We start from the raw sequence: 24,915 nt of genomic DNA, 5'->3' as shown, positions 1-24,915 counted from the left end.
GGGAAAACTAGGCAAAATAGATGGTAGAGAATAGAAAAACGTGAAGTGTGTATATATAAAAAAAGAAAAAGTGGAAAGTAGAAATAGGGGAGAAGGCCCCTTAAAAGAGAAATTTTCAAATCTTTATTCGGAGATGTAGATCTATCCACGGCATCAACTGAAATCAGCAATCTTTACGGTACCGCTGCATCACATGATTCCAAAAAGTCGATGAAAGGAGACCAACTCCTTAAGAATTGGTCATATTTATCTATTAGTCGGAGTCTCATTTCTTCAAGGCGTGCTATGTCCATCATATTCCTAATCCACATTTTAACAGTTGGTATGGTTGTATTTTTCCAAAATTTAAGTATCAATTTCTTTCCAATTATTAATCCATAATTAAAAGAAACGTTTAGGTCTTTATTTAAATTGATATCTTCTACTATTATTCCAAATATAATCCATTCCGGTTTAGGTTCTATTCTGGACTTGAAAAGCTTTGTAAATATATCATATAGCTCCAAAATTTATTCAACTTTGTACATCCTCCAAATGAATGTGTTATATTAGCGTTTTGAAACAAAAATTTATCGCATCTGGGAGAGACGTTTGAAAAAAATGTATTCAACCTCGTTTTTGAATAATATAGTCTATGTAATAATTTGAATTGGATTAAATTATGTCTTGCATTAATAGAACAATTATGTGTGTTCATCAGATACTTTTCCCATCTATCTTTCGAGATCTTTATCATTAGCTCATGTTCCCAATCTTCTCTTAGTGCTTCTGTTGAGGGTAATTCTCTATTTAATATATTATTATAAAAGTATGATATTAGTTTTTGTGAATCAGCCTTAATATTCATTGCTTCTTCTAAAGGGTCTAAAAATATAGTTTGAAATCTATGTATATATTTCTTCATAAAGTCACATATCTGTATATATTTAAAATATTGATTATCCTTCAGTTTAAATTTTAATTTTAAATGTTGAAATGATAACAGTTTGCCCAATTCATACATATCCCCTACTTTCCTAATCCCCAGTCTATCCCATTGTTGATATGGTTTGTCGATGAGAGATGGTTTGAATGCGGGGTTGTTCACTAGTGGGGTTAGTACTGATAGATTATTTAATTTCAAGGATACTTTTATTTGTTTCCAAATTCTTATTGTATTGTGAATAATTGGGTTCTTCTTATATATTATACTATTCAATTTTATCGGTGAGAGCAGGATCGTTACTATATTGTGCGGATAGCATTCCTCTTTCTCCATTCTTACCCACTCCAACTGCTGAGTGGAACTATCCAACCAGTACATTATGTTCTTAATATGCATTGCCCAGTAGTAATACATAAAGTTAGGTAATGATAAACACCCAACTTCTTTAGGTTTACACAAATGTTTTCGGTGAATTCTGTGTGCTCTGTAATCCCATATAAAATTAGTGATAGTAGAATCTAGTTTTTTGAAAAAGTATTTTGGAATATATATTGGGATCGCTTGAAACAAATATATTAATTGTGGTAAGAAAGTCATTTTTATAGCGTTAATTCTACCTATCAATGAGAGCGGGAGCATTTTCCAAAATTTAATCATATCATTCAGTTTATTTAATTGTGGCATAAAATTGGCACTAAATAATTATTTGTGTCTTCTCGTAATTTGAATACCCAGATACTTGAATTTTTCTGTTGCAATTTTAAAGGGGAATTTTAGTAAGTCTCGAATCCTGTGGTTTTAAAGACATAATTTCGCTTTTATTCCAATTTATTCTATATCCTGAAAAAGAGCCGAATTCCTCAATTAATGTTAATAATGTGGGTATACTCGTTTGTGTATTAGTAATATATAAAAGGATATCATCAGCGTACAATGAAATTTTATTCTTTGAGTCCTTAGTGTTATATCCGTGAATATTCGGGTGATTTCTAATCCTTTCGGCCAGCGGTTTTATCATAAGGGCAAATAGCAATGGTGATAAGGCACAACCTTGCCTATTACGCCTTGATAAGTAACATTTTGGAGATAGCATATTGTTAGTTAATATTCTTGCCGTAGGTCTATCGTAAAGTAGTTTAACCCATCTAATAAAATTCTCTCCCATATTAAATTTTTGGAGTACCTTGTATAAATACTGCCATTCTACCTGATCAAATGCCTTCTCTGCATCCAGTGTAACAACTGAAATATCTTCATTGTCCTCATTGTGAGAGTACATTATATTGAAAAGCCTTCTCAAATTATTAAATGATTGTCTTTTGGGTATAAATCCCGTTTGATCCGTGTTTATTAAATTGTTAATATAATTATTTAGTCTTCTAGCTAGAATCTTTGCTAAAATTTCTATTCTATTCTATTCATTTTATACTTCAATAAAGTTATCTTATTATGTTTATCTATGGTTGGGTCAGTTGCATTGTCCAGTTCTAGTAATTTTATTTCCTGTTCTATCCGCTGAAGTTCTCTTTTATTTTCCTTATTTTGAAAACTTTGGTAAGAGATTATGACGCCGCGAATATATGCCTTGAAGGTTTCCCATAATAGCGGTGCAGAAATACCCGGCGTGTCATTTATTTCGAAATAAAATTTTGTTTGTTCTTTTATATACTCATAGCCCTGCGGGTTATTTAATATGTGTGCGTTGAATCTCCAAAAAGGTTTTATACCCGGCATTCCCTCAATTTTAAGTATAAAAGTCAATGGTGAATGATCAGAAATAATACTATTATGATATGATGGTTTATTCGTATACGGGATTAATTTTGTGTCCAATAAGAAATAGTCAATTCGTGAATAAGTTTTATGAAGAATCCGAGTTTCTAATCATGCATTCATCTAGTATGTCTGGAACCATATATTGACAGTCTTGGGTATGTGATTTCAGATAGTCTTGTATTTGAAAATATCTAAAGTTTGGCTAGCTTTCAGATGATATTTCAACTGTAATTCTTGAAATGAGAGGAGAGTCCCCATCATAAAGATCTCCCAGTTTTTTAATTCCTAATCTTTCCCAATGTGTGAACATCTTGTCTAAAATAGTCGGCTTAGATGAGGGATTGTTGGCGATTGGTGAGAGAAGAGATACATTTCACAATTTAAGGGTTGACTTCTCTTGTTTCCAGATTCATAAGGTACTATGAATAATCGGGTTTTTCTCATATACTGAATTCTTCAGATTTATTGGAGAGAGAAGAATCGCGCCTATATTAAAAGGCGAACAATCTTCTCTCTCCATTGTTAGCCAGTTTACCTGTTGGCATTGTAGTGGTCATTTGGCCTGTTTTGCATGTCATTGATGATGGCGTGTGCCTTTAAATTTTAGACTGCCCGTTATATTGTGGGTGGGATTTATGGCATGTTTGGAGCTTAGATGCTTGCGCAGCGTTTAGTTTTTAGTTTAGTTTGGAGTGACAAGGGGGAAAGGTTAACCCTTCTACCATGCGGGCCACATGCGGGATCATGCCCGTGTTACAGGAACACGCGGAGTTTTCTAATGTCTAAAGTGATAAGCTGGAGTTCAAAGAAGATTGTAGTAACGAGTCGGAAGAAATTTGGATGTATCTCACTGTTTTCTATCAACAATAAAGCACTTATTCATCAAAAGACTGTGTTTAGAAGCCATATCTGAGGGGAAGCTCTGAAGGTCTCTGTGAGTGAGCTCGCATGCGTTTAGAAGACACCCTTCAACCATTCTCATCCAAATAGCGGCTAAGGTGCTAATTACCTGAAAGATATGAAAATCTCCCGCTACAGGCATGTGTTGTCCATCCAATAGATTAAGTTTTTAATATTCGTTGCCCAGTAATAGTACAAAAAATTAGGGAGAGCCAGTCCGGATTCTGGGTGTTTTATAATAATCCCAAATAAAGTTTGTGATCACAGAATCGAGTTTAAAAAAAGAAAATTGTAGGGAGAAAAATCGGTAATGATTGAAACAGGTATAGGATTAGTGGAAGGAAGATCATCTTTATGGAATTCATTCTACCTATGAGGAAAATTGGAAGCGTTTTCCAAAATTGAATGAGGGCATTTAGTTTGTTAATTAATGGTGGAATGTTTGCTTGAAATAAAGTGTGTTTTCTAGTTACGTAAACTCCAAAATATTTAACTTATGTTTCGGATATTGAGGTTTTATTGACATCATTTATTTTTCCAATGTATTCTATATCCTGAAAAGGGACCAAATTCGTCTATGAGATTTAGTATGTTTGGAATACTAACTTGGGAATTGGTGATATATAGTAGTACGTCATCTGCATACAACAATATTTTATTATTAGAATATTTAGTATTATAGCCATGAATATTCAGATGTACTCTTATGTTTTCTGCTAAAGGTTCAATCGCAAGGGCAAATAACAGAGGTGATAATGCACAATATTGCCTCTGGATACTGAAATTTAGGTGAGAGTATTTGATTAGTCAGTATTCTGGCAGTCGGCTTGTCATATAACAACTTTATCCATGAAATAAAGTTTTCTCCTAATTGAAATTTTTGCAATACTGTAAAAATATATTTCCATTTTACTTGGTCAAATGATTTTACTGCATCTACTGAAATAATTGATGTCTTTTATCGTTCTATATGAGTACATTATATTAAATAGGCGTCTCAAGTTGGTGAACGAGTGTCTCTTGGGTATAAACCCAGTTTGATCAGGGTGTATTAATTTACTAATGTATTTGCTTAGTCTTCTTGCCAGGGTTTTAGCAAGAAGACTAAGCATTTTCTGATCTGTATTTAGCAGAGCTATTGCTCTATATGATCCCAGCTCTTCGAGATCTTTATCTTTTTTGGGTATCATTGTAAAAGTTGATTCGGCTAGTTTGTGGTAGTGTATGTTCTATAAATGCGTGTATATAAAGCACTTGTAAACGCGGGGAGATTAAATCATAATTTTTTTAATAAAATTCTTTACGAAACCCGTCTGGGCCTGGCGTTTTACCATTATTCAGTGAATTAATACTCTTCAATTTCTTTTATTGTGATTCTTTTAAGGATGAGTTAACCAGGGAGTTGCAGAGGGAACAGTCTCTGCGGAAGGCAGAATGGGAAGATGTGACTAGTGTTGGGATCTCGTTGGAGGTGGCGAAAATGTCGGAGAATTACGTTTTGTATGCAACAGTGGATGGGGTGAAAGGTGCGGACTAGGGGGACTCTGTCCCTGTTGCAACTAGGGGGAGGGGGAGCAAGGGCAGAGCTGCGGGGTACAGACGAGACAGTTGTGAGAGCCTCATCTGTGATGCAAGAGGGGAACCCCCGTTCCCTAAAGTATGAGGACATCTCTGATGCCCTGGTATGGAACACCTCATTTTGGGCACAGATGTGGCATAGACGGAGGAATTGGGAGTAGGGGACAGAGTCTTTGCAGGAAGCAGGGTGGGAAGAAGTGTAGTCAAGATAGTTGTGGGAGTCAGTGGATTTGTTATAGTCGAGAAGTTGGCATATCTCATCTAGTCAATTTATTCTCTATCATACTAATTATCACCTACATAGTGGAAGGTTGAATAGGACCACTCAGCAATTCTGCATACATTTCTTCCTTCTCCCACCATGGAGGGCCGATTCACGAACAATAACAAGACGGAAGGAAATACAGAACTTAGTGATATGGTGCCATTTGACACACTGGGCCTGATGAGAGATGAGAGGGTTACCTCACTGAAACTTACTGAATAGTGAAAGACCTGGACAGAGTGGATGTGGAGAGGATGTTCCCACTGGGAACGTGTAGGTCCAGTGACCATAGCTTCACAATAAAAGGGCATGCCTTTGGAAAGGAGATGTAGAATTTCTTCAGTTGGAGGATGGTGAATCATGTGCCGAAGCCTTCTTGACCACCCAATTATCTGTGATGCGACTTTCAAGTAACTATGTAGCTGCAATCCAAGATCCCTCTGGTCTAAAACACTCTCTAGAGCCCTGCCATTCACTGTGAAGGCCCTGCCCTGGTTTGACTTTCAAAGCAACTCGTCTCACATCTGCATTAAACTCCATTAACCATTCCTCAGCTCAGCTGCTGAAGATCCTGCTGCAATTCTTGATAACCATCTTCGATATAAACAGTGCCACCCACTTTCGAGTCATCTGCAACCTTATCGATGCATACATTCTCATCCAAATAGTTGATATAAACCACAAACAGCAATGAACCCAGCACCATTCCCTGACACACACCATTAGTCATAGGCCACCAGTCGGAAAAACAACCTTCCACCATTACCCTTAGATTCCTTTCATGAATGCAATTCCAGCATCTGCAATTCCTTCCTACACAATTCTCCATCCAGTTGGCTAGCTCTCCCTGGATCCTAATGGAAGTACCAGTGTAAACCGTGCAGTCTCAGGGGGAACATATGAAAACTACAATGAATGCAATCAATGTCAGGAATGTCTTTCTCAGGGTTGGGGAACTAGAGGGCATAGCTTTAGGATGAGAAGGGAAAGATTTAATAAGAATTTAATGGACAACCTCTTCGTAGGGTGTAGAGAATAAAATGCCAGATGAAGTTGTTGAAACAGGTACAATAACCACATTTAAAAGACATTTGGACAGGTACATGAATAGAAAAAGTTTATAAGGATATGGCCATACACAGGCAAATGGAACTAGGTGGTTGGGGTATCTTAATTGGTATGGACGAGTTGAGCCAAAGGACCAGATTCTGTGCTGTTTGACACCATGACTAACTAATGTCAACATTTAACCTAGTGATGTCTGAAACTGGCTACAGTTGGCTGTCTTCTCACAGCTCCAGCAAGGTGCATTCTCTGTGGGTTTGTATGTTCTCCTAGGGACCGCATGGATTTCCATCTGATACTTTACTTTCCTCTTCCTACATCACAAAAATAAGTTAGAAGATGAATTAACTACTGCAAATGGCCCATTGTTATCGGTAATATGGAAACAATGAAGGAGAGTATATGCACACATACAAGAGAATTAATTGCAGGGTTGCAGGGAAATAAAGGGAATGAGACTGATAATATTGTGCTATTGAGAGCTAGCATGGACCAGAATGATTGAATGGCCTTTATGATAAACAATATATATGCTAAAGCCGGTACCGACTACATTTGCAGCCCTGCCCTCATCAGCCTTATTCATAAAACTCAATTAAAATAGTGAGACAATCTCCCACGCACATAAGAATGCTGGATTTATTTTGTATGATTTACCTTGTTGATAAATGTCTAGAATGCCTATAATATCACCATTCAGCCTCCTGCACTCCAAGTCCAGCCTGCCCAACCTCTCCCTATAGCTCAGGCCCTCCAAACTTTGCAACGTCCTCATAAATCTTCTCTGTCTCTTTCCAACTTCACTTTAGATTCCAGAGATACTCAAAGTATGACCTCATCAACATCTTGTATAACTATAATGTAACATCCCAATTTCTATACTCAATTCCCTGGCTGATCAACAGCATTCAAAAAGCCTTCTTCATCACTCTATTTAACTATGATGTCACTTTCAGGAAACTACGTACTTGTACTCCTTGATTTCTCGGTTCCACAACACTCATTCACTGTGAATGTCCTGCTCTGGTTTGACTTCCCATTTCACATTTATTTGGATTATTTCACAACCCGCCCAGCTGATCACGATCCGACTGTGATTCTTGATAACCAGCTTCATTGTGTACAATACCGCCTCTAGTGTCATCAGCATTCTTATTGATCATGCCTTGTACATTCACATTCACATCGGTGATAAAGGTGACAAAAAACAATGGGCACAACACCTCTCCTTGTAGCACACCGTAAGCCATAGGCCTCCAGTCCCAAAATCAAACATTTCACCACCATCCTGTTTCCTACCATTAAGCCAATTCTGTACCCAGTTAGCTTGCTCTCCCTCAATCCTATGCGATCTAACCTCCCAGAACAGACTACTATGTGGAATCTTAAGAAAGGACTTGCTAAATTGACTACATCTGCAGCATTGTCTTCATCAGCCTTCATGATTACTTCTTCATAGAACTCCGTTAGCCTCCTTTCTAAGCTCATCTCCCATTTCCATCCCTATTTCCCTTTTATTTCCCCCTCCTGCCCTTTCTCTGTCTCCTTATATACACCAGTCTGTATTTACACATCACACCTCGTCCCTCCTTATCTCATGTTCTGTCTTCATTTCACCTCCAACCTTTGTCACTTACTTCATCCATCTGCCAATCATAAACCCCCTCACCCGTATCCACTTATCACCTGCCAGGCTTTGTCCCATTCCCACCTTCGTTTTCTAACTTTCCCCCCCCCTTCCTTTCCCCCCCCCCCCCCATTATGATCTTTCTGAAGAGTCCCAACCCAAAATGCCATTTGTCCATTTTCTTCAACGATGTAGTCTGACGAGTTCCTCCAGCATCTTGTGTTTTGTGGAAGATACGAGTGGCTTGTTTCCATATACAACATCGTTCTGAAATCTAAACCTTCTCATAGCCTTCCTTAAAGATAGAAGCATGTCCAAACAACCCTTCCTATAGTACATGCTGTGGAGTACTGTCATTGCCTTGCAAGGCAAAGAACCTCCCCCCAATGCAAGTTTATCTATTCCAGTCAATATCTTCCAAATAATACAGGCCTGTTTCCTTTCACATTGACCAGTCAAGGTCCAAATGCCTCTGTACGTCAATAGAAATGGAATCTCTTGCAGAACCGAAATGTTGTCTGGTTTCTATGACAGTGAAAGTGCTATGGCTGCAGTAGTCACTTCTCCAGTTTCCCTTTTTATAGGTGCTCTTGCACAAGTGATACAGATGCTCTGGTGTGCAGCTCCATGATCATTGATTTTCCTCCCAGGTCAATACAGTTATATTCCATCCGTATCCCTGAGTTGTACAAACAGCTAACTACCCAAATTACTTTTCTTCATGGTCTGTATCCTCTTTATTGTCCATCAAATATTTTTCATGAATGATGTGTATATCCTCCGAGTGACCTGTTCTTCGACAATTATGGTATCTTTCCCAATAAATCCAGAGAGCGGGGGGGGGGGGGGGGGGAAGAGAGGGGGAGAGGGGGGGGGAGAGGGGGGGGGAGAGAGAGAGGGAGGGGGGGAGAGAGAGAGAGAGAGAGAGGGGGGGGGAGAGGGAGAGGGAGAGGGAGAGGGAGAGAGGAGAGCAAAGAGCAATAGGATAGACAGGAGAAAGAGGGGGGGGGAAAGGGAGCAAGGAGGAAGAGCAAGGCTCAGCCTCCCCACTTTCAAAAACGCTCCGCGGTCCCTGGTTCAGACGGAGAACAGTGCCAGATGTGAGCGGGGTACTGAGGCCAGTTGTCCGTGAAGTCTAGATCCCAATGCTCAGCGCTTTATGTTTCGGAGTTGGCTAATGTTATTGATTTGTAATTAGCCTGGTGTAATTAGTTGACAAAACCTTAATTTATTAATCCAGAATATCCAGGGGGATGGGATAAGTGTAATATTAAAATGACATGCAAGGTGCCAGGTTGTCTGTCACAACATACAGCCCTGATAACCCATTATTTCTTTCAGTTGGGAAGATAGCATTATTGTCTTTTTCCACTCAATTATTATATTTGTTTACCTCACTGACTATTTCTAAATCCCTCCCCCCCCCCCCCCCCCCCCCAATTCCTTTGACAGGTTGAATAGAAATGTCCCTAATCTCGTTGTTTTATTAATTGAACACGTAGATGAACATCCTCAGAGGAAACTGATTCAGATGCAATATTTAAGAGCTTGTTCAAAGAAAGGGCATATTTTAAAGGAGTGACAGAGATACTTGCAGGGGAATGTGTGAGGAGATTATTATTTGTCTTTAGTTTTAGATTGAACCAGGACATCTGAAGATTCAAAGTTTAATATAGTAATTGTGCTGATACTGACCCCAACCAACCACGTAATGAATATCATCCATTCCGGAGGTTTTACTTTTATGATGCCATTTAAACTTCACTTGGATTTCAATCACTTCAATGTAAAAGTAATTGGGAATGGGAAGCATTGGAACAAAAATTTGCCTTCTGTCCATATTAACTGTAATGTAATAATGTATGCATGTTGGTAGGTGCAATCAAAACAAAGGTCTTTTCATCATTCTTGAGTTATGAATACCACAAAAAATATTATGTACTCTCAAGATCACATTTAATAGAATAATATTGCTTAAATATAGTTATTGGACTTTGCATTTTGGAAAAGTCCCAGCTGAGAGGAAGACAGCAAAACACTGAAAATATTGGGGGTGAAAATGACTTCAGGACAGTTTGTTACGAAAACGAAAGAAATGGTAACAGGATACTTATACAGCTGAATGAGTATAATTTTATGGATGAGAAATTGTGTTCAACCAATTGATGACTTCTTTGACAAAGTAACTAGCATGTTAGATAACAAGGAAGCAAATGAATGTAGCAAATTTTGTTATCCATAATTTGGTCTGTGAAGTGCCCCACAAAGGATTACTGCATTAGATAAGCACCTGTGGACTTGAACGTAATAGGGGGTCAGATGTGGGCCAGATATATTGTCAGTGCAAAGGGGCTAGGAGCAAGGCCAAGTGTGCATCCAGAGTCAAGGTCTGGAATAGTACTAGGTGTGCTGTCAAAGCTGGGACCAGGGGAGTGTTCAGCACTGGGAACCTAAGCACGTAAGCAGCTATGATCAGGGTAGAATAGGGGGCCAGGGGTAAGGCTGGACTCAGGGACAAGAATGAGAGAAGGTATGCAACTGGAGTCAGGGCCAGGAGTAGTGCCAGGTGTGCAGTCAGACCCAGGTTGGTCAACATTGGCCAAGTGTTTGATTACAACCTGATTTCCATACATTAATACACTAAGATCATTCATGTGCTGCACATGTTGATCAGAGCCTGACTTTACTGTGGAATTTAATTAGGAATGTAATTTAGTCTAACCTTATTTATACTAATCTAATTTAAAGCATATATATTGCATTCAAGTGTGTTAAAAGACTCGATACGGTATGCACCATATTGCACAATTTAAAGCTGAAAAAGTTCCTTACCAATGGGAGGGTGAATACCCTCCTCCAACAACCCCCCCCTTTGGCGCAACCAGAATTTTTAAAATGTACAATATCTGTGGGATCCAAAAGAGCAAAGAATATATTTGCTCTTTTTATCTGGAATATAGTTTGCTACTAAAAATTATTTCAAACCGTTCAAAATAAGGAACCAAGTCTTCTTTTAAACCTTCAGATTGCACCAACCAAATTTTGTTACCCTAGTTTCCCCCCCATCCTTAAATTTTAATTGCCAAAACAAAATCTTGCTGATTAGTCACACACTACAAAACAACATTTAGATGCATGCCATATCCAGTTTATGTACCAAGAGAAAGCACGGTGTTTATCTGTGTGATCTTCGATTTCCTTACTGATCCCCCCTACTGGTTTACTGCCAGTACTACAGCATCCCAAGACAAACAAACCCACAAATCATACACAAGAAGCAGTACCTCTAGTGTTCAAGAAGGAACTGCAGATGCTGGAAAATCGAAGGTACACAGAAATGCTGGAGAAACTCAGCGGGTGCAGCAGCATCTATGGAGCGAAGGAAATAAGCAACGTTTCAGGCCGAAACCCTTCTTCAGACTGGGGTCTGTCAGTCTGAGGGAGGGTTTCGGCCCGAAACGTGGCTCATTTCCTTCGCTCCATAGATGCTGCTGCACCTGCTGAGTTTCTCCAGCATTTTTGTGTACCAAGCAGTACCTCTAGCCAGGCGGCCCAGTATAGTTACAAAACTGCTGGTACTCCATCCAACATGGCAGAAAAAATGACGAATTGATAGAGTAACTCAGTGGGTCAGGTAGGGTCTCTTGCCAACATTATTAGAACACCAATCCATGTTCTCCAGACATGCCACCTGACACACTGAGTTACTCCAGAACTCTGTCTTTTTCTGTAAACTAGCATCCGCAGTTCCTGGTGACATCAATGTAGAATATTGCCCAAGCATGTCATATTTACAAAAAGTAGAACACATCCAATTCAACTAATTAGCACAGCAGTAGAGTTGCTGCCTTATAACGCCAGTAGACACGGATTCGATCCTGACCACAGGTGCTGTCTGTACGGAGTTTATACGTTCTCCCCGTGACCATGTGGGTTTTCTCTGAGATCTTCAGTTTCCTCCCAAATTCTAAAGACGTACAGGTTTGTAGGTTAATTGGCTTGGTACAAGTGTAAATTGACCCTAGTGTGTGTGGGATAGTATTAATGCGCGGGGATCGCTGGTCGGTGCGGACTCGTTGGGCTGATGGGCCTGTTTCCGTGCTGTATCTCTAAACTAAACTACGATGAAGCAGCATTTACTCATCAAAATCTGGCATAGGCTCAAGTAAACTGCCCATAGTTCAAATGCTGTACAAAGTGAACTCTTGATATGCAAAAGCATTTCCATTTCTACAAGGTCCAAGTCAGTAGTGAGGGAATTCTCATCCATTTTCTGGATTTATGCTGCTCCAACAAACTGAAATGTGTAGGAAGGAACTGCAGGTGCTGGTTTAAACCGAAGATAGACACAGAAACCTGGAGTAACTCAGCGGGTCAGACACCATCTCTGGAGAAAAGGAAGAGGTGACGTTTCTGGTTAAGACTCTTCTTCAGACTCGACCCGAAACGTCACCTCTTCCTTTTCTCCAGTGATGCTGTCTGACCCGCTGAGCTACTCGGTTTTCTGTATCTAACAGCACAACCCTGGACAAAGCAGCCTGCTTGATTGGCACCCATCGAACAATCCAAATCTTCATTCTCTTCACCACCAACTCACAATGGCTGGGTAGTGCATCTTCTACAAAATACACCAGTTATTCACCCAAAGTAATCTGCTAATGCCTCTCAAATCTGCAACCTCTACGAATGCAGAGAACAAGGGCAGTCGTTGCAATGGGAATACCACCACCAGCTGCAAAATCCCCTCCAAGCAGTTTGACTTGGAAATGAGTCACTGTTCCTTCATCGTAATTACATCAAAACAATAGTCAAGAATGTTTTGTTGTCATATGCACCGGGAATGGAACAATGAAATTCTCCCTTGCTGTAGCTTTACCGGCACATTAACGCAACAAGACAGCAAATAGTATATAATAATCAACAATACACTAAATTATCAGTAATGCAAGGAAACCTGACCCAAATAGTGCAAACAAAAGAATGGTGCAACCTAAACAAAGCCTACAGTAGAATGTTGTTGACGTAGGGTTGTGGTTGGGGTTGTGCAGTGTGGTTTAAGAGCCTGATGGTTGATGAGAGGAAGCTACTCTTGAATTTGTAGGTCATGGTTCCTGAAGGTGGTAGCGAGATGAGAGCATGGCCCAGATGCTGTGGGTTTTGATGATATTAGCTGCCTAACTGAGTTGCAACAGTCCTTGCGATGTGGGTATACCCACAATGTGGTTAGGCAAAGAATTACAGCATTTTGACCCAGCAAAGGCAAATGAATAGTGACATCTTTCCAAATCAGGATGGTGTGTGACTTAGAGGGCAACTTCCAGGTGCTGATGGAAGAGGCCTAGGTAGTTTGCAATATATGCATGGACTCAAAAATACACAGTAGTTCAAGAAGGCAGCTCATCATCATCTTCTGAGGGGTAATGCGCAAAGTATAAGAAATAAAGTAGATGAGGAAGCTCAGTCAGAAATTGGCAAGTATGATGTTGTGGAAATTACAGAGACATGGCTGCAAGAGGACCAGGGCTGGGAACTGAATATTCAAGGGTATACGTCTTATCAAAAAGAGACAGGCAAAGGGGGTGGGGTAGCTCAGTTGGTGAGGAATGAAATTCACGCCCTTGCAAGGCGTGACATAAAATCAATAGATGTAGAGTCAGTATGGATAGAACTGAGTAATTGTAAAGATAAAAAGATCCTAATGGGAGTTATCTACAGCCCCCCAAACAGTAGCCTGGATACAGGGCGCACGTTGAATCAAGAGTTAAAATTGGCATGTCGCAAAGGTAATGCTACGGTTGTTATGGGAGATTTCAACATGCAGGTAGACTGGGAAAATCAGGTTGGTACTGGACCCCAAGAAAGGGAGTTTGTGGAGTGCCTCGGTCATGGATTCTTAGAGCAGCTTATACTGGAGCCTACCAGGGAGAAGGCAATTCTGGATTTAGTGTTGTGTAATGAACCTGATTTGATAAGGGAACTCGAGGTAAAGGAGCCATTAGGAGGCAGTGACCATAACATGGTCAGGTTTAATCTACAATTGGAGTGGGAGAAGGGTAGATCGGAGTTGTCAGTGTTACAATTGAACAAAGGGGACTATGGAACCACGAGGGAGGAACTGGCCAAAGTTGACTGGAAAGATACCCTAGCAGGGATGACAATGGACAACAATGGCAGGTATTTCTGGGAATAATTCAGAAGGTGCAGGCAGGATCAGTTCATTCCAAAGAGGAAGAAAGATTCCAAGTGGAGTAAGGGGCGACCGTGGCTGACAAGGGAAGTCAGGGACAGTATAAAAATAAAAGAGAAGAAGTATAACATAGCAAAGATGAGTGGGAAGCCAGAGGATTGGGAAACTTTTAAAGAGCAAAAGAAGATAACTAAATGGACAATACGGGGAGAAAAGATGAGGTACGAAGGTAAGCTAGCCAAGAATATAAAGGAGATTAGTAAAAGCTTCTTAGGTATGTGAAGAGAAAAAAATTAGTTGTCCAAAATTGGACTAGAACACAGAAGCACTGAATTTATTATGGAGAACAAGGAAATGGCAGACGAATTGAACAGGTACTTTGAATTTGTCTTCCCTAAGGAAGACACAAACAATCTCTCTGATGTACTAGTGGCCAGAGGATCTAGGGTGATGGAGGAACTGAATGAAATTCACATTAGGCAGGAAATTGTGTTGGGTTGACTGATGGTACTGAAGGCTGATAAATCTCCAGGGCCTGATGGTCTGCATCTTAGGGTACTTAAGTGGCTCTAGAAATCGTGGATACATTGGTGATCATTTTCCAACGTTCTATAGATTCAGGATCAGTTCCTGTGGATTGGAGGGAAGCTAATGTTATCCCACTTTTTAAGAATGGCAGAACAGAGAAAACAAGGATTTATGGACCAGTTAGCCTGACATCAGTGGTGGGGAAGATGCACGAGTCAATTATAAAAGATGAAATAGCAGCACATTTAGATAGCAGTGACAGGATCGGCCCGAGTCAGCATGGGTTTTCCAAGGGGAACTCATGCTTGACTAATCTTCTAGAGTTTTTAGAGGATGTAACTTGGAAAATGGATAGGAGAGAGTCAGTGGATGTGGTGTACCCTAGACTTTCAGAAAGCATTTGATAAGGTCCCACATAGGAGATTAGTGAGCCAAATTAGAGCACATGGTATTGGGGTTAGGGTATGGATAGAAAATTGGTTGGCAGACAGGAAACAAAGAGCAGGGATTAATGGGTCCCTTTCAGAATGGCAAGCAGCGACTAGTGGGGTACTGCAAGGCTCGGTGCTGGGGCCACAGCTATTTACAATATACATTATGGTTTAAATGAAGGGATTCAAAGTAACATTTGCAAATTTGCAGATGACACAAAGCTGGGTGGCAGTGTGAACTGTGAGGAGGATGCTATGAGGGTGCAGGGTGACGGACAGGTTTGGTGAGTGGGCAGATGCAAGGCAGGTGCAGTTTAATGTGGATAAATGTGAGGTTATCCACTGGTGGCAAAAACAGGAAAGCAGATTATTATCTGAATGGTGTCAAGTTGGGAAAAGGGGAAGTACAACGAGATCTGTGGGTCCTTGTTCACTAGTCACTGAAAGTAAGCATGCAGGTACAGCAGGCAATGAAGAAAGCAAATGGCATGTTGGCCTTCATAACAAGAGGAGTGGAGTATAGGAGCAAAGAGGTCCTGCAGTTGCACAGGGCCCTAGTGAGACCACACCTGGAGTATTATGTGCAGTTTTTGTTTCCAAAATTGAGGAAAGACATTCTTGCTATTGAGAGAGTGCAGCATAGGTTCACAAGGTTAATTCCTGGGATGGCGGGACTGTCATATGTTGATAAAATGGAGTGGCTGGGCTTTTATACACTGGAATTTAGAATGATGAGAGGATATCTTATTGAAACATAAGATTAAGGGATTGGACACGCTGGAGGCAGGAAACATGTTTCCGATGTTAGGGGAATCCAGAACCATGGGCCACAGTTTAAGAATAAGGGGCAGGCCATTAAGAACGGAGATGAGGAAAAACGTTTTCACCCAGAGTTGTGAATCTGTGGAACTCTCTGCCTCAGTAGGCAGTGGAGGCCAATTCTCTGGATGCTTTCAAGAGAGAGTAAGATAGAGCTCTTAAAGATAGTGGAATCAAGGGAAATGGCGAGAAGGCAGGAACGGGGTACTGATTGTGAATGATCAGCCATGATCATATTGAATAGCGGTGCTGGCTCGAAGGGCCAAATGGCCTACTCCTGCACCGATTGCAATAAATGCTGGAATTGCCAATCATGCGCAGATCCCAAGAATTGAATAAATAAAACGATGCACGCCTTGTTGCCATAGAAGGAAAGAAGGACAACAGTCAATCCTGCAACGCCTATAGTAATAAGAACGTTTCCAGATTATTATTGGTAAACTTGGTTGTTACTAAATGACAATTTGTTTGGTTGTTGTTTTTGTCTTTGACAAAAGTAGTAGCATTGCCACATTCTTTAAACAGCACATCTAACAAATAAACAACTTGACTTGACTTGAAACATAAGACCTCATCGCTGGAACATAATCATAATGCCGAGGCCTTCCAGAACATGGGCCACAGTTTAAGAATAAGGTAGGCCATGCACATTAAAAAAAAAACGTTTTCACCCAAAATCTGTGGAATTCTGCAAGCTTTGATGCTTTCAAGAAAGTAAGCATCTGGTCATATCAAGATTGCAGAAGGCAGGAAAACCCTATCATTGTATCCCCATTAAAACAAGATGGGGGCCGATGTACAATTAAGGTATGAATATTACCAGGATATCAGGGATAAAACATAGATCATTTGAAAGAGTGCCATGGTATATTTTATATCCACGTGAAACCAGGTAGATTGTATCTTTCATCTCTGATGTCATAAGGCAGGATCTAAAATGGTGCTATAAGCCTTGTATTGAGACATGACAGTTTAAACATTGTCCAAAAATAACCCTATTTGATGGAAAGGCATCTGGTCATATGATTGCACTTATTATTTAAATCGTTAAATACTTTTTTTTTTTTTTTTTTAAATACAAGTTTGTACAAATGACTTCTTTTAAAATATCCGAGAGTAGATAAAAACAGCAGTCTGTATTGCAAATGATAGATTATTTCATTTTTTTTCTCCTTCCATTTGCAAGAGAGAACTGCATAAAATACATCCGAGTCCCCAGAAGGTAACGGGAGCTAAACATTATGAATAATTTACAGACATACCTGCAGTGATGTCGACGTAACAACCATGTAAATTGACTGTGACAATCCAGACAATAATTAACCTCCCTGTCGCCAATCCATCGAGCTTCGGTGCGGAGCTTCTGTTCAAATTCCAATGCATCAGATTTCTGCCACAGAGCATCCTTATCTCTGAAATAATTAAAAACAAATAAATAGTGGAAACATTATGAAGGAAATATGGGTATTGGCAATATGGACAGAGCATTCTCTTGAAATTGTAACAATGTATAAATTGTACATTACTTATTACATGCATTACTAAGTGATGTAAAGTGTCAAATGAGAAACCATTGGGGATCATAATTTGGAAATCACAAATATAGAACAGAAGCATAGTACGCATAGTCAGGTAATTCAGTGATCTGGATGAAAGATGATGAGATGCATATTTAAATCTCACCTTCACAGCTGGGCAATTTAAATTCAGTTATTTAAATGGCTATTATAAATACTGGCCTTCACAAAATGTTTGGTTTATACAGACCACAAAATTATGAAACATTTTAAAAGATCAAATAGAGTTTGGATGAGCAAAACTAGTGATCAGCAATATCAGATAGAAACAAATAAATCCAAAAAACCAATACAGAAGAAACTTTGTTACACCAAGAGGTGAGGATTTTGACTCATCACCACGGGTGTATTTAGGAGGAAAGACACAAAATGCTGGAGAAACGGCGAGTCAGGCAGCATCTCCAGAAAACATGGGTAGGTGACATTTCGGATCAGGACTCGTCTTCAAAACGTCACCTATCCATGTTCTCCAGAGGTGCTGACTGATCTGCTGAGTTTGGAGTAATTGAGCATTGAGTTTGGAGCATTGCGTGTCTTTCTTTGGTATAAACCAGCAACTGCAGTTCCTTGTTATTGTATTTAGGGGAACGTTGGACAAGTAACGAGGGAGATGAAGCATCGGGCTATGCTGTTACATATACACAAGCAAAAAGTGGAGTAGAAGGATCAAGTGGAATAAATGGACTGGTTTTGCCAAATGACCTGTTCTGTGGTGTTTATGAAATGTAATCCAATCCAAGACCAAGAACTGAAACATTTGTAATGCTCAAAGTAGAAAGTTCAGCCAGCTAGATGGGGCGTAACCTAGGGAGGAGTGGAAATTGTCTCGGCTGTGGCCAGAATCTTCGACTACATCGTAATTCTAGAAGCAATCTCAGCAGATTGCACTAATCTTCAAAAAAGCAGGATAAACTCAACCGTTATTAGTCAGCCTTGTACCAGAAAAACTCTGAGACAACATTTACTTGACATTGGAAATTAATGTATATTAACAAATATCAAGCAGATCAAATTTGATATAATCAAAAACTGGAGTCGAAGTCGAAGGATAATGTAGAAGATAAATGCTGGCATGGACCGGTTGTGCCAAAAGGCCTGTTCTGTGCATATCTAAATTGAGGTCTTTGAAGAAGTAAGCAAGAGAGTGTTGCTGTAGGAAATACAATTTGGTAAGTATTTTCAGCAGTCCTTTCACAGAACAGAACAATACAGCACAGGAACAGGTCCTTTGGTCCACAATGTTTATGCCAAACATGATGCCAAGATCAACTCTTACCTGCACTTCACATAATCCACCACCCGACACTTACAGTTGAGTGAACTCACGTGATATATTTTACTTAGTGACATGAAAGTCCTGGACTGCATGACAACACTGTCGTTCGCCGTCAGAGTGCATGTGCGATGATGCTGGTAATCCCAGGCTTGTCTCAGCTGCTTAGTCCTGGTCTTCGAAGGAGGAGGCATGACGATCTCAGGCTTTTCCCTGCAGTTCACCCATGGCCCTAGAAAAGGTGTTGATACCCGAGGGTTTCTTCCTGGTGTCTCAGCTTTGGGCTATAAGAGACAACGCTGGTGGTCTCTGGTTTATCGCCGCGACCAGTCTTTACCTCAATGTGTGTGCGCAAGTAGTCCTTCGTTGTCTGTGGGCAGGAAGAGATTCTGGCATCTCAGGCTTGCCCCACCTGCTCATTCATAGTCTCAGGTAGAGGCATTGGCTGTTTAAGGCTTCATTCCCAGCAGTCCAGTCCAGTGACCACACAGTGGCGCAAGTGGTCTCGCGTTTGACCCAGTGGCTCAGTCTTCATCAAATCTGTGACAGGAGAACAAAGCTAGCAAGGAGGTGCCCCACTTTGTCTCCCTTTCTCACTCTCTTCTTTTTCCTCCTTCTCTCCTGCTTCTTCTCTCATCCTCTACCTTCTCCCCTCTGGCTAAAATTCCTCAGTTTTATAAGGAGAAGTTCAAGTGACAAACTAATATCAACTAATTGGACCCAGTTGTTACCAATGATGCTGAAGATTGGCCTCTCCTGGACTGTCAAACAGATAGCTTGACAGGCTGTCTGTCAGATAACATATGCCTTCATTATCATCGTCCCTCTTTGATATCATGCCAGGTGAAAAATGTTTGCAAGATCTAAGCCCTTGGAAATGGAGAACCAGGACATGCACAAATATGAAATTGGCCAGGAAAAAGCAAGAAATAACGATAAATAGCTGCATTATAATGTATCTGGAGAGAGAGAATACATTATAATCTTTCCTACCATCAGAATTAAGACCACTGCTGCTTTGTTTTTCCATATACCTGGATACAATTTCAAAATTTAAAGCTAACATTGTGCAGTGAGTAATGAAGTAAAATACATGGAACGATTAAGTAAAGAAAAAAAGCAGGCACATGGAGGACAACATTTAAAGCAGAGATGAATGGCACAGTGGCATAGCAGTAGAACTACTGCCTTACAGCGCCAGAGACCCGGGTTCAATCCTGACTATGGATGCTTGTCTGTATGGAGTTTGTACGTTCTCCTGATGACCTGCCTGGGTTTTCTCCGAGATCTTCAATTTCCTCCCACATGTCAAAGACGAACAGGTTTGTAGGTTAATTGGCTTGATGTAAATGTAAACACGGAGGTGTTAATGTGCGAGGATTGCTGGTCAGGAAGAACTCGGTAGGCCAATGGGATTGTTTCCATACTGTATTTCTAAATTAAACTAAATTATATATTTTTTTTAAGGTAGAACATGGAGTGGCAATGTAAATTAAATAGTAAAACTTCAAGGGGAATGCGGGAACAAAGAGATTTTGTAGTATATGTAAATAAACATTTCAAAGGTGCCAGACAAGTCAAGAAATAGACAATTATTATGGAGGCATAGAATATAAAGGAAATTGAACTAAAATGTTATTGAAGACAAGCTAACCCCTTGGGAAATATTAAAACAAATTCTAGACATCACATACTAAAGAACTAGATTCTTTAAATCCAGCAGGTGCAGAAGAGATCTATTAGAAAGGTATTGGAAGGAACTGCAGATCCTGGTTTAAACCAAAGACACAAAAAGCTGGAGTAAATGTGGGTCAGACACTATTAAAAGCGGGAGTTATGCCCCTGTCCCACTTAGGAAACCTGAACGGAAACCTCTGGAGACTTTGCGCCCCACCCAAGGTTTCCGTGTGGTTCCCGGAGGTTCAGGTGGTTGCCGGAGGTTGCAGGTAGTGGAAGCAGATAGGGAGACTGACAATGAAATTCTTACTTGCTGCAGCACAACAGAATATGTGAATATGTAAACATTGTATATAACAGGAAGTTCAATAAATAACAAATATTCTGCAAATAACAAAGAATAATATAGTCTTTTGCTGTTCAGAGCTCATAGTTTATGTGTTGTGTTTAATAGCCTGATGGCTGTGGGAAAGAAGCTGTTCCTGAACCTGGACGTTACAGTCTTCAGGCTCCTGTACCTTCTTCCTGATGGCAGTGGTGAGATAAGTGTGTGGCCAGGATGATTTTTGCTGCCTTTTTGAGGTACCGACTACGATAGATCCCTTCGACGGTGGGGAGGTTAAAGCCGGTGATGGACTGGGCGGTGGTCACAACTTTTTGTAGTCTTTTTCGCTCCTGGACGCTCCAGTTGTTGAACCAGGCCATGATGCAACCAATCCGAATGCTCTCTACCGTGCACCTGTAGAAGTTTAGGAGAATATCCTTCGGCATGCCGAATCTCCGTCATCTTCTCAGGAAGTAGAGTTGCTGATGTGCCTTCTTTACAATTGCATCAGTGTGCTGGGTCCAGGAAAGATCGTCTGATATATGCACGCTCAGGTATTTGAAGTTATTGACCCTTTCCACCATATAAACAGGATTGTGGGTCCTTCTCCTACTAAAGTCCACAATCAGTTCCTTGGCCTTACTGATGTTGAGAGCAAGGTTGTTGTGCTGGCACCATTTGTTCAGTTGGTCGATCTCACTTCTATTATCGTCCCCATCTGTGATTCGTCCAACAACAGTGGTGTCGTCGGCGAACTTGATGATGGAGTTTGCACTATGCCCGGCTACGCAGTCATGGGTATAGAGTGAGTAAAGCAGGGGGCTGAGCACGCAGCCTTGAGGTGCTCCCATACTAATTGGTACTGAGGATGAAGTGATTCCTCCAATTCGAACAGACTGTGGTCTGTGGATGAGGAAGTCGAGGATCCAATTGCAGAGGGATGCGCAGCGGCCCAGTTCCGTGAGCTTGGTAATCAGCTCGGAAGGGATGATGGTATTAAACGGCGAGCTGTAGTCTATAAACAACAGCCTGATGTAGGTGTTTTTGTTGTCCAAGTCGTCCAGTGCAGTGGAGAGCCAGTGAAATTGCATCTACCGTTGACCTGTCGTGGCGGTATGCGAACTGTAGTTGGTCGAGGTTCTTGTCGAGGTAGGAGTTGATGTGCACCCTAACCAACCTCTCAAAGCAGGAGGATGAGACGGATGTTTGGCAACTGTGGCAGGGCTTGAATGCCATCACCTCCTACAAGGCAAAATCAGGAGGCGGCTCAAACGACAGCGAAGCATCACTCCCTGATGACCTCAATGCGTTCTACGCACGGTTCGATAGGGTGAACACTGATGTGCCTTCCCAAGCCCCTATTCGCTCTGAAGATGTTACAGTCATAGTCACAGAGGCCGGCGTCAGAAGATCCTTCAGGGGGATGAACCATCGGAAAGCGCCTGGACGTGATGGTTTACCCTTGGAAAACAGTCCAATGATGGTCAATAAATCTGATAGTGGCAAGGGAAGTGCTGGTGGAGAATATGTAATGTAGGGGTGAGACATGGGGCATCACACCTATGTGGTCTCAGAGCGGTTTACTGGATTGGAGAGGGCACTCTTTTACATGGTCTAAAAATAGTGCGATAAAATTAATGGGAGAATGTGGTTTCTTTGCAAGACCTTGCATGTTATAACCACAAAGCACCTGCTTTTAGGTGTGAAAGTTCTACTTATATTCCTGGAGCCTACACTATAATAAAATCTTAAAAGTTGTAAAACACCAGTGGTATTTAGAGCGGCACAGTGGCACAATGGTAGAGCTTCCGCCTCACAGCGCCAGAGACCTGGGTTCGATTCTGACTACGGGTGCTGTCTGCATGGGTTTTCTCCACGTCCTCCGGTTTCCTTCCCACATTCCAAAGACTGTGCCGGTTTGTCGGTTAATTGGCTTCTGTAAATTGCCCCTTGTATGTAGGATGCGAAGAAGGGAAAACAAGGAACTAGTGTATGGGTGATCAATGGTCAGCGTGCAGCCGAAAGGCCTGTGTCCACTCTAAATTAAATTAATCATTAATTATTAAGCATCTTATTCAATAGATACTTAACTGATAACTAACTATGTCTTAATAAAAAATCTATTGAGTGTTGCATCATACTTAATAAGTTCAATTAGGCGCTCTTCCAAAAATTCCCTAGTTCGATTCAAGTCATCTACTTCAGCAAGAAGTTTCAATTCATTTCTCTTCATTTCCACTTGATTCTCCTCCTGGTGTTGCTTATACTCTTCTTGCTCCTTTTTTACAACTTCCAGCTCTTGCTGGGTACTGTTGAAAAATAAATATCAATAGTGAATTCTATGAAGTAACATACAAAATAGGTGCAGGAGGAGGCCATTCGGCCCTTCGAGCCAGCACCACCATTCATTGTGATCATGGCTGATTGTCCCCAATCAATATCCCGTGCCTGCCTTCTCCCCATATCCCTTGATTCCACTAGCTCCTAAAGCTCTATCTAACTTTCTCTTAAATCCATCCAGTGATTTGGCCTCCACTGCCCTCTGTGGCAGGGAAATCCACAAATTCACAACTCTCTGGGTGAAAAAGTTTTTTCTCACCTCAGTCTTAAATGGCCTCCCCTTTATTCTAAGACAGTGGCCCCTGGTTCTGGACTCGCCCAAAATTGGGAACATTTTTCCTGCCTCTAGCTTGTCCAGTCCGTTTATAATTGTATATGTTTCTATAAGATCCCCCATCATCCTTCTAAACTCCAGTGAATACAAGCCTAGTCTTTTCAATCTTTCCTCATATCCCACCATCCCAGGGATCAATCTCGTGAACCTAAGCTGCACTGTCTCAATCACAAGGATGTCCTTCCTCAAATTAGGAGACCAAAACTGTACACAATACTCCAGATATGGTCTCACCAGAGTCCTATACAACTGCAGAAGAAGTATTCTGTAGTCAAGGGCTTGTATTAACATGCTGTCTGTAAAGAGTTTATACATTCTCCCTGTGACCGTGTGGGCTTTTTCTGGCTGCTCTAGTTTCCTCCCACATTTCAAAGACACACAGGTTTGTAGGTTAATTAGCTTCTGTAAATTGCCCCTAACAGGAAAACTGGGATTACATAGAACTGGTCTACGGGTGAATGACACAAAATGCTGGAGTAACTCAACGGGACCGGCAGTATCTCTGGATAGAAGAAATGGGTGATGTGTCAGGTCAAGACACTTGTTCAAACTGTGAGTCAAGGGAGAGGGAGACACAGAGATATGGAGGGGTAAGGTGTGAAAAAGAAACATCAAAGGGGATAAAGCAAGGAAAATGTAGAATAGATCATTGTTAGCTTGGGAAAGGTGACAACGAAGCATACAATGATAACATTTAATGAGCAGTCAGACTGGTTGGAGAGCAATTATGGGGGAGGGATGGAGAAACAGGGAAAGCAAGGGTTCCTTGAAGTTGGAGAAGTCAATACAGCTGGGTAGTAAACTGCCCAAGCAAAATAGGAGCCAGAACTGTTTCCATGCTATATCTCTAAATTAACCTAAATTAAAACTAAACATAAATTCTGTGGAATATAGAGCAGGTCAGGAGATGGACACACATGTGTGCAGCTACAGTGCCCTCCATAATGTTTGGGACAAAGACCCATCATTATTTATTTGCCTCTGTACTCCACAATTTGAGATTTGTAATAGAAAAAAAATCAAGTGGCTGAAGTGCATATTGTCAGATTTTAATAAAGGCCATTTTTATACATTTTGGTTTCACTACGTAGAAATGACAGCAGTGTTTATACATGGTCTCACCATTTCAGGGCACCATAATGTTTGGGACACAGCCATGTCATGTAAATGAAAGTAGCCTTGTTTAGTATTTTGTTGCATATCCTTTGCATGCAATGACTGCTTGAAGTCTGCGATTCATGGACATCACCAGTTACTGGTTGTCTTCTCTGGTGATGTTCTGCCAGGC

General features: G+C 40.8%; 1 protein-coding gene across 4 annotated transcripts in view; it reads right to left on the bottom strand.

The window, feature by feature from the left end:
* The window catches only part of fyco1a (FYVE and coiled-coil domain autophagy adaptor 1a), a 216,304-nt gene that overhangs the window by 132,860 nt on the left and 58,529 nt on the right, over positions 1-24,915 (bottom strand). For all 4 annotated transcript variants that reach the window (XM_055658169.1, XM_055658188.1, XM_055658195.1 and 1 more), the window contains exons 11-12: positions 23,095-23,262; positions 17,364-17,513 (exon numbers count right to left, since the gene is read on the bottom strand). In XM_055658169.1, coding sequence (XP_055514144.1) covers positions 17,364-17,513; positions 23,095-23,262 — 318 coding nt within the window. The remainder of the gene's footprint in view (positions 1-17,363; positions 17,514-23,094; positions 23,263-24,915) is intronic.

Source organism: Leucoraja erinacea, chromosome 2 (genome assembly GCF_028641065.1).
Source record: "Leucoraja erinacea ecotype New England chromosome 2, Leri_hhj_1, whole genome shotgun sequence".
NCBI classification, from domain to species: Eukaryota; Metazoa; Chordata; class Chondrichthyes; order Rajiformes; family Rajidae; genus Leucoraja; species Leucoraja erinaceus.
Note: the sequence above shows the minus strand (reverse complement) of the source record. Positions and strands in the feature narration are given on the sequence as shown.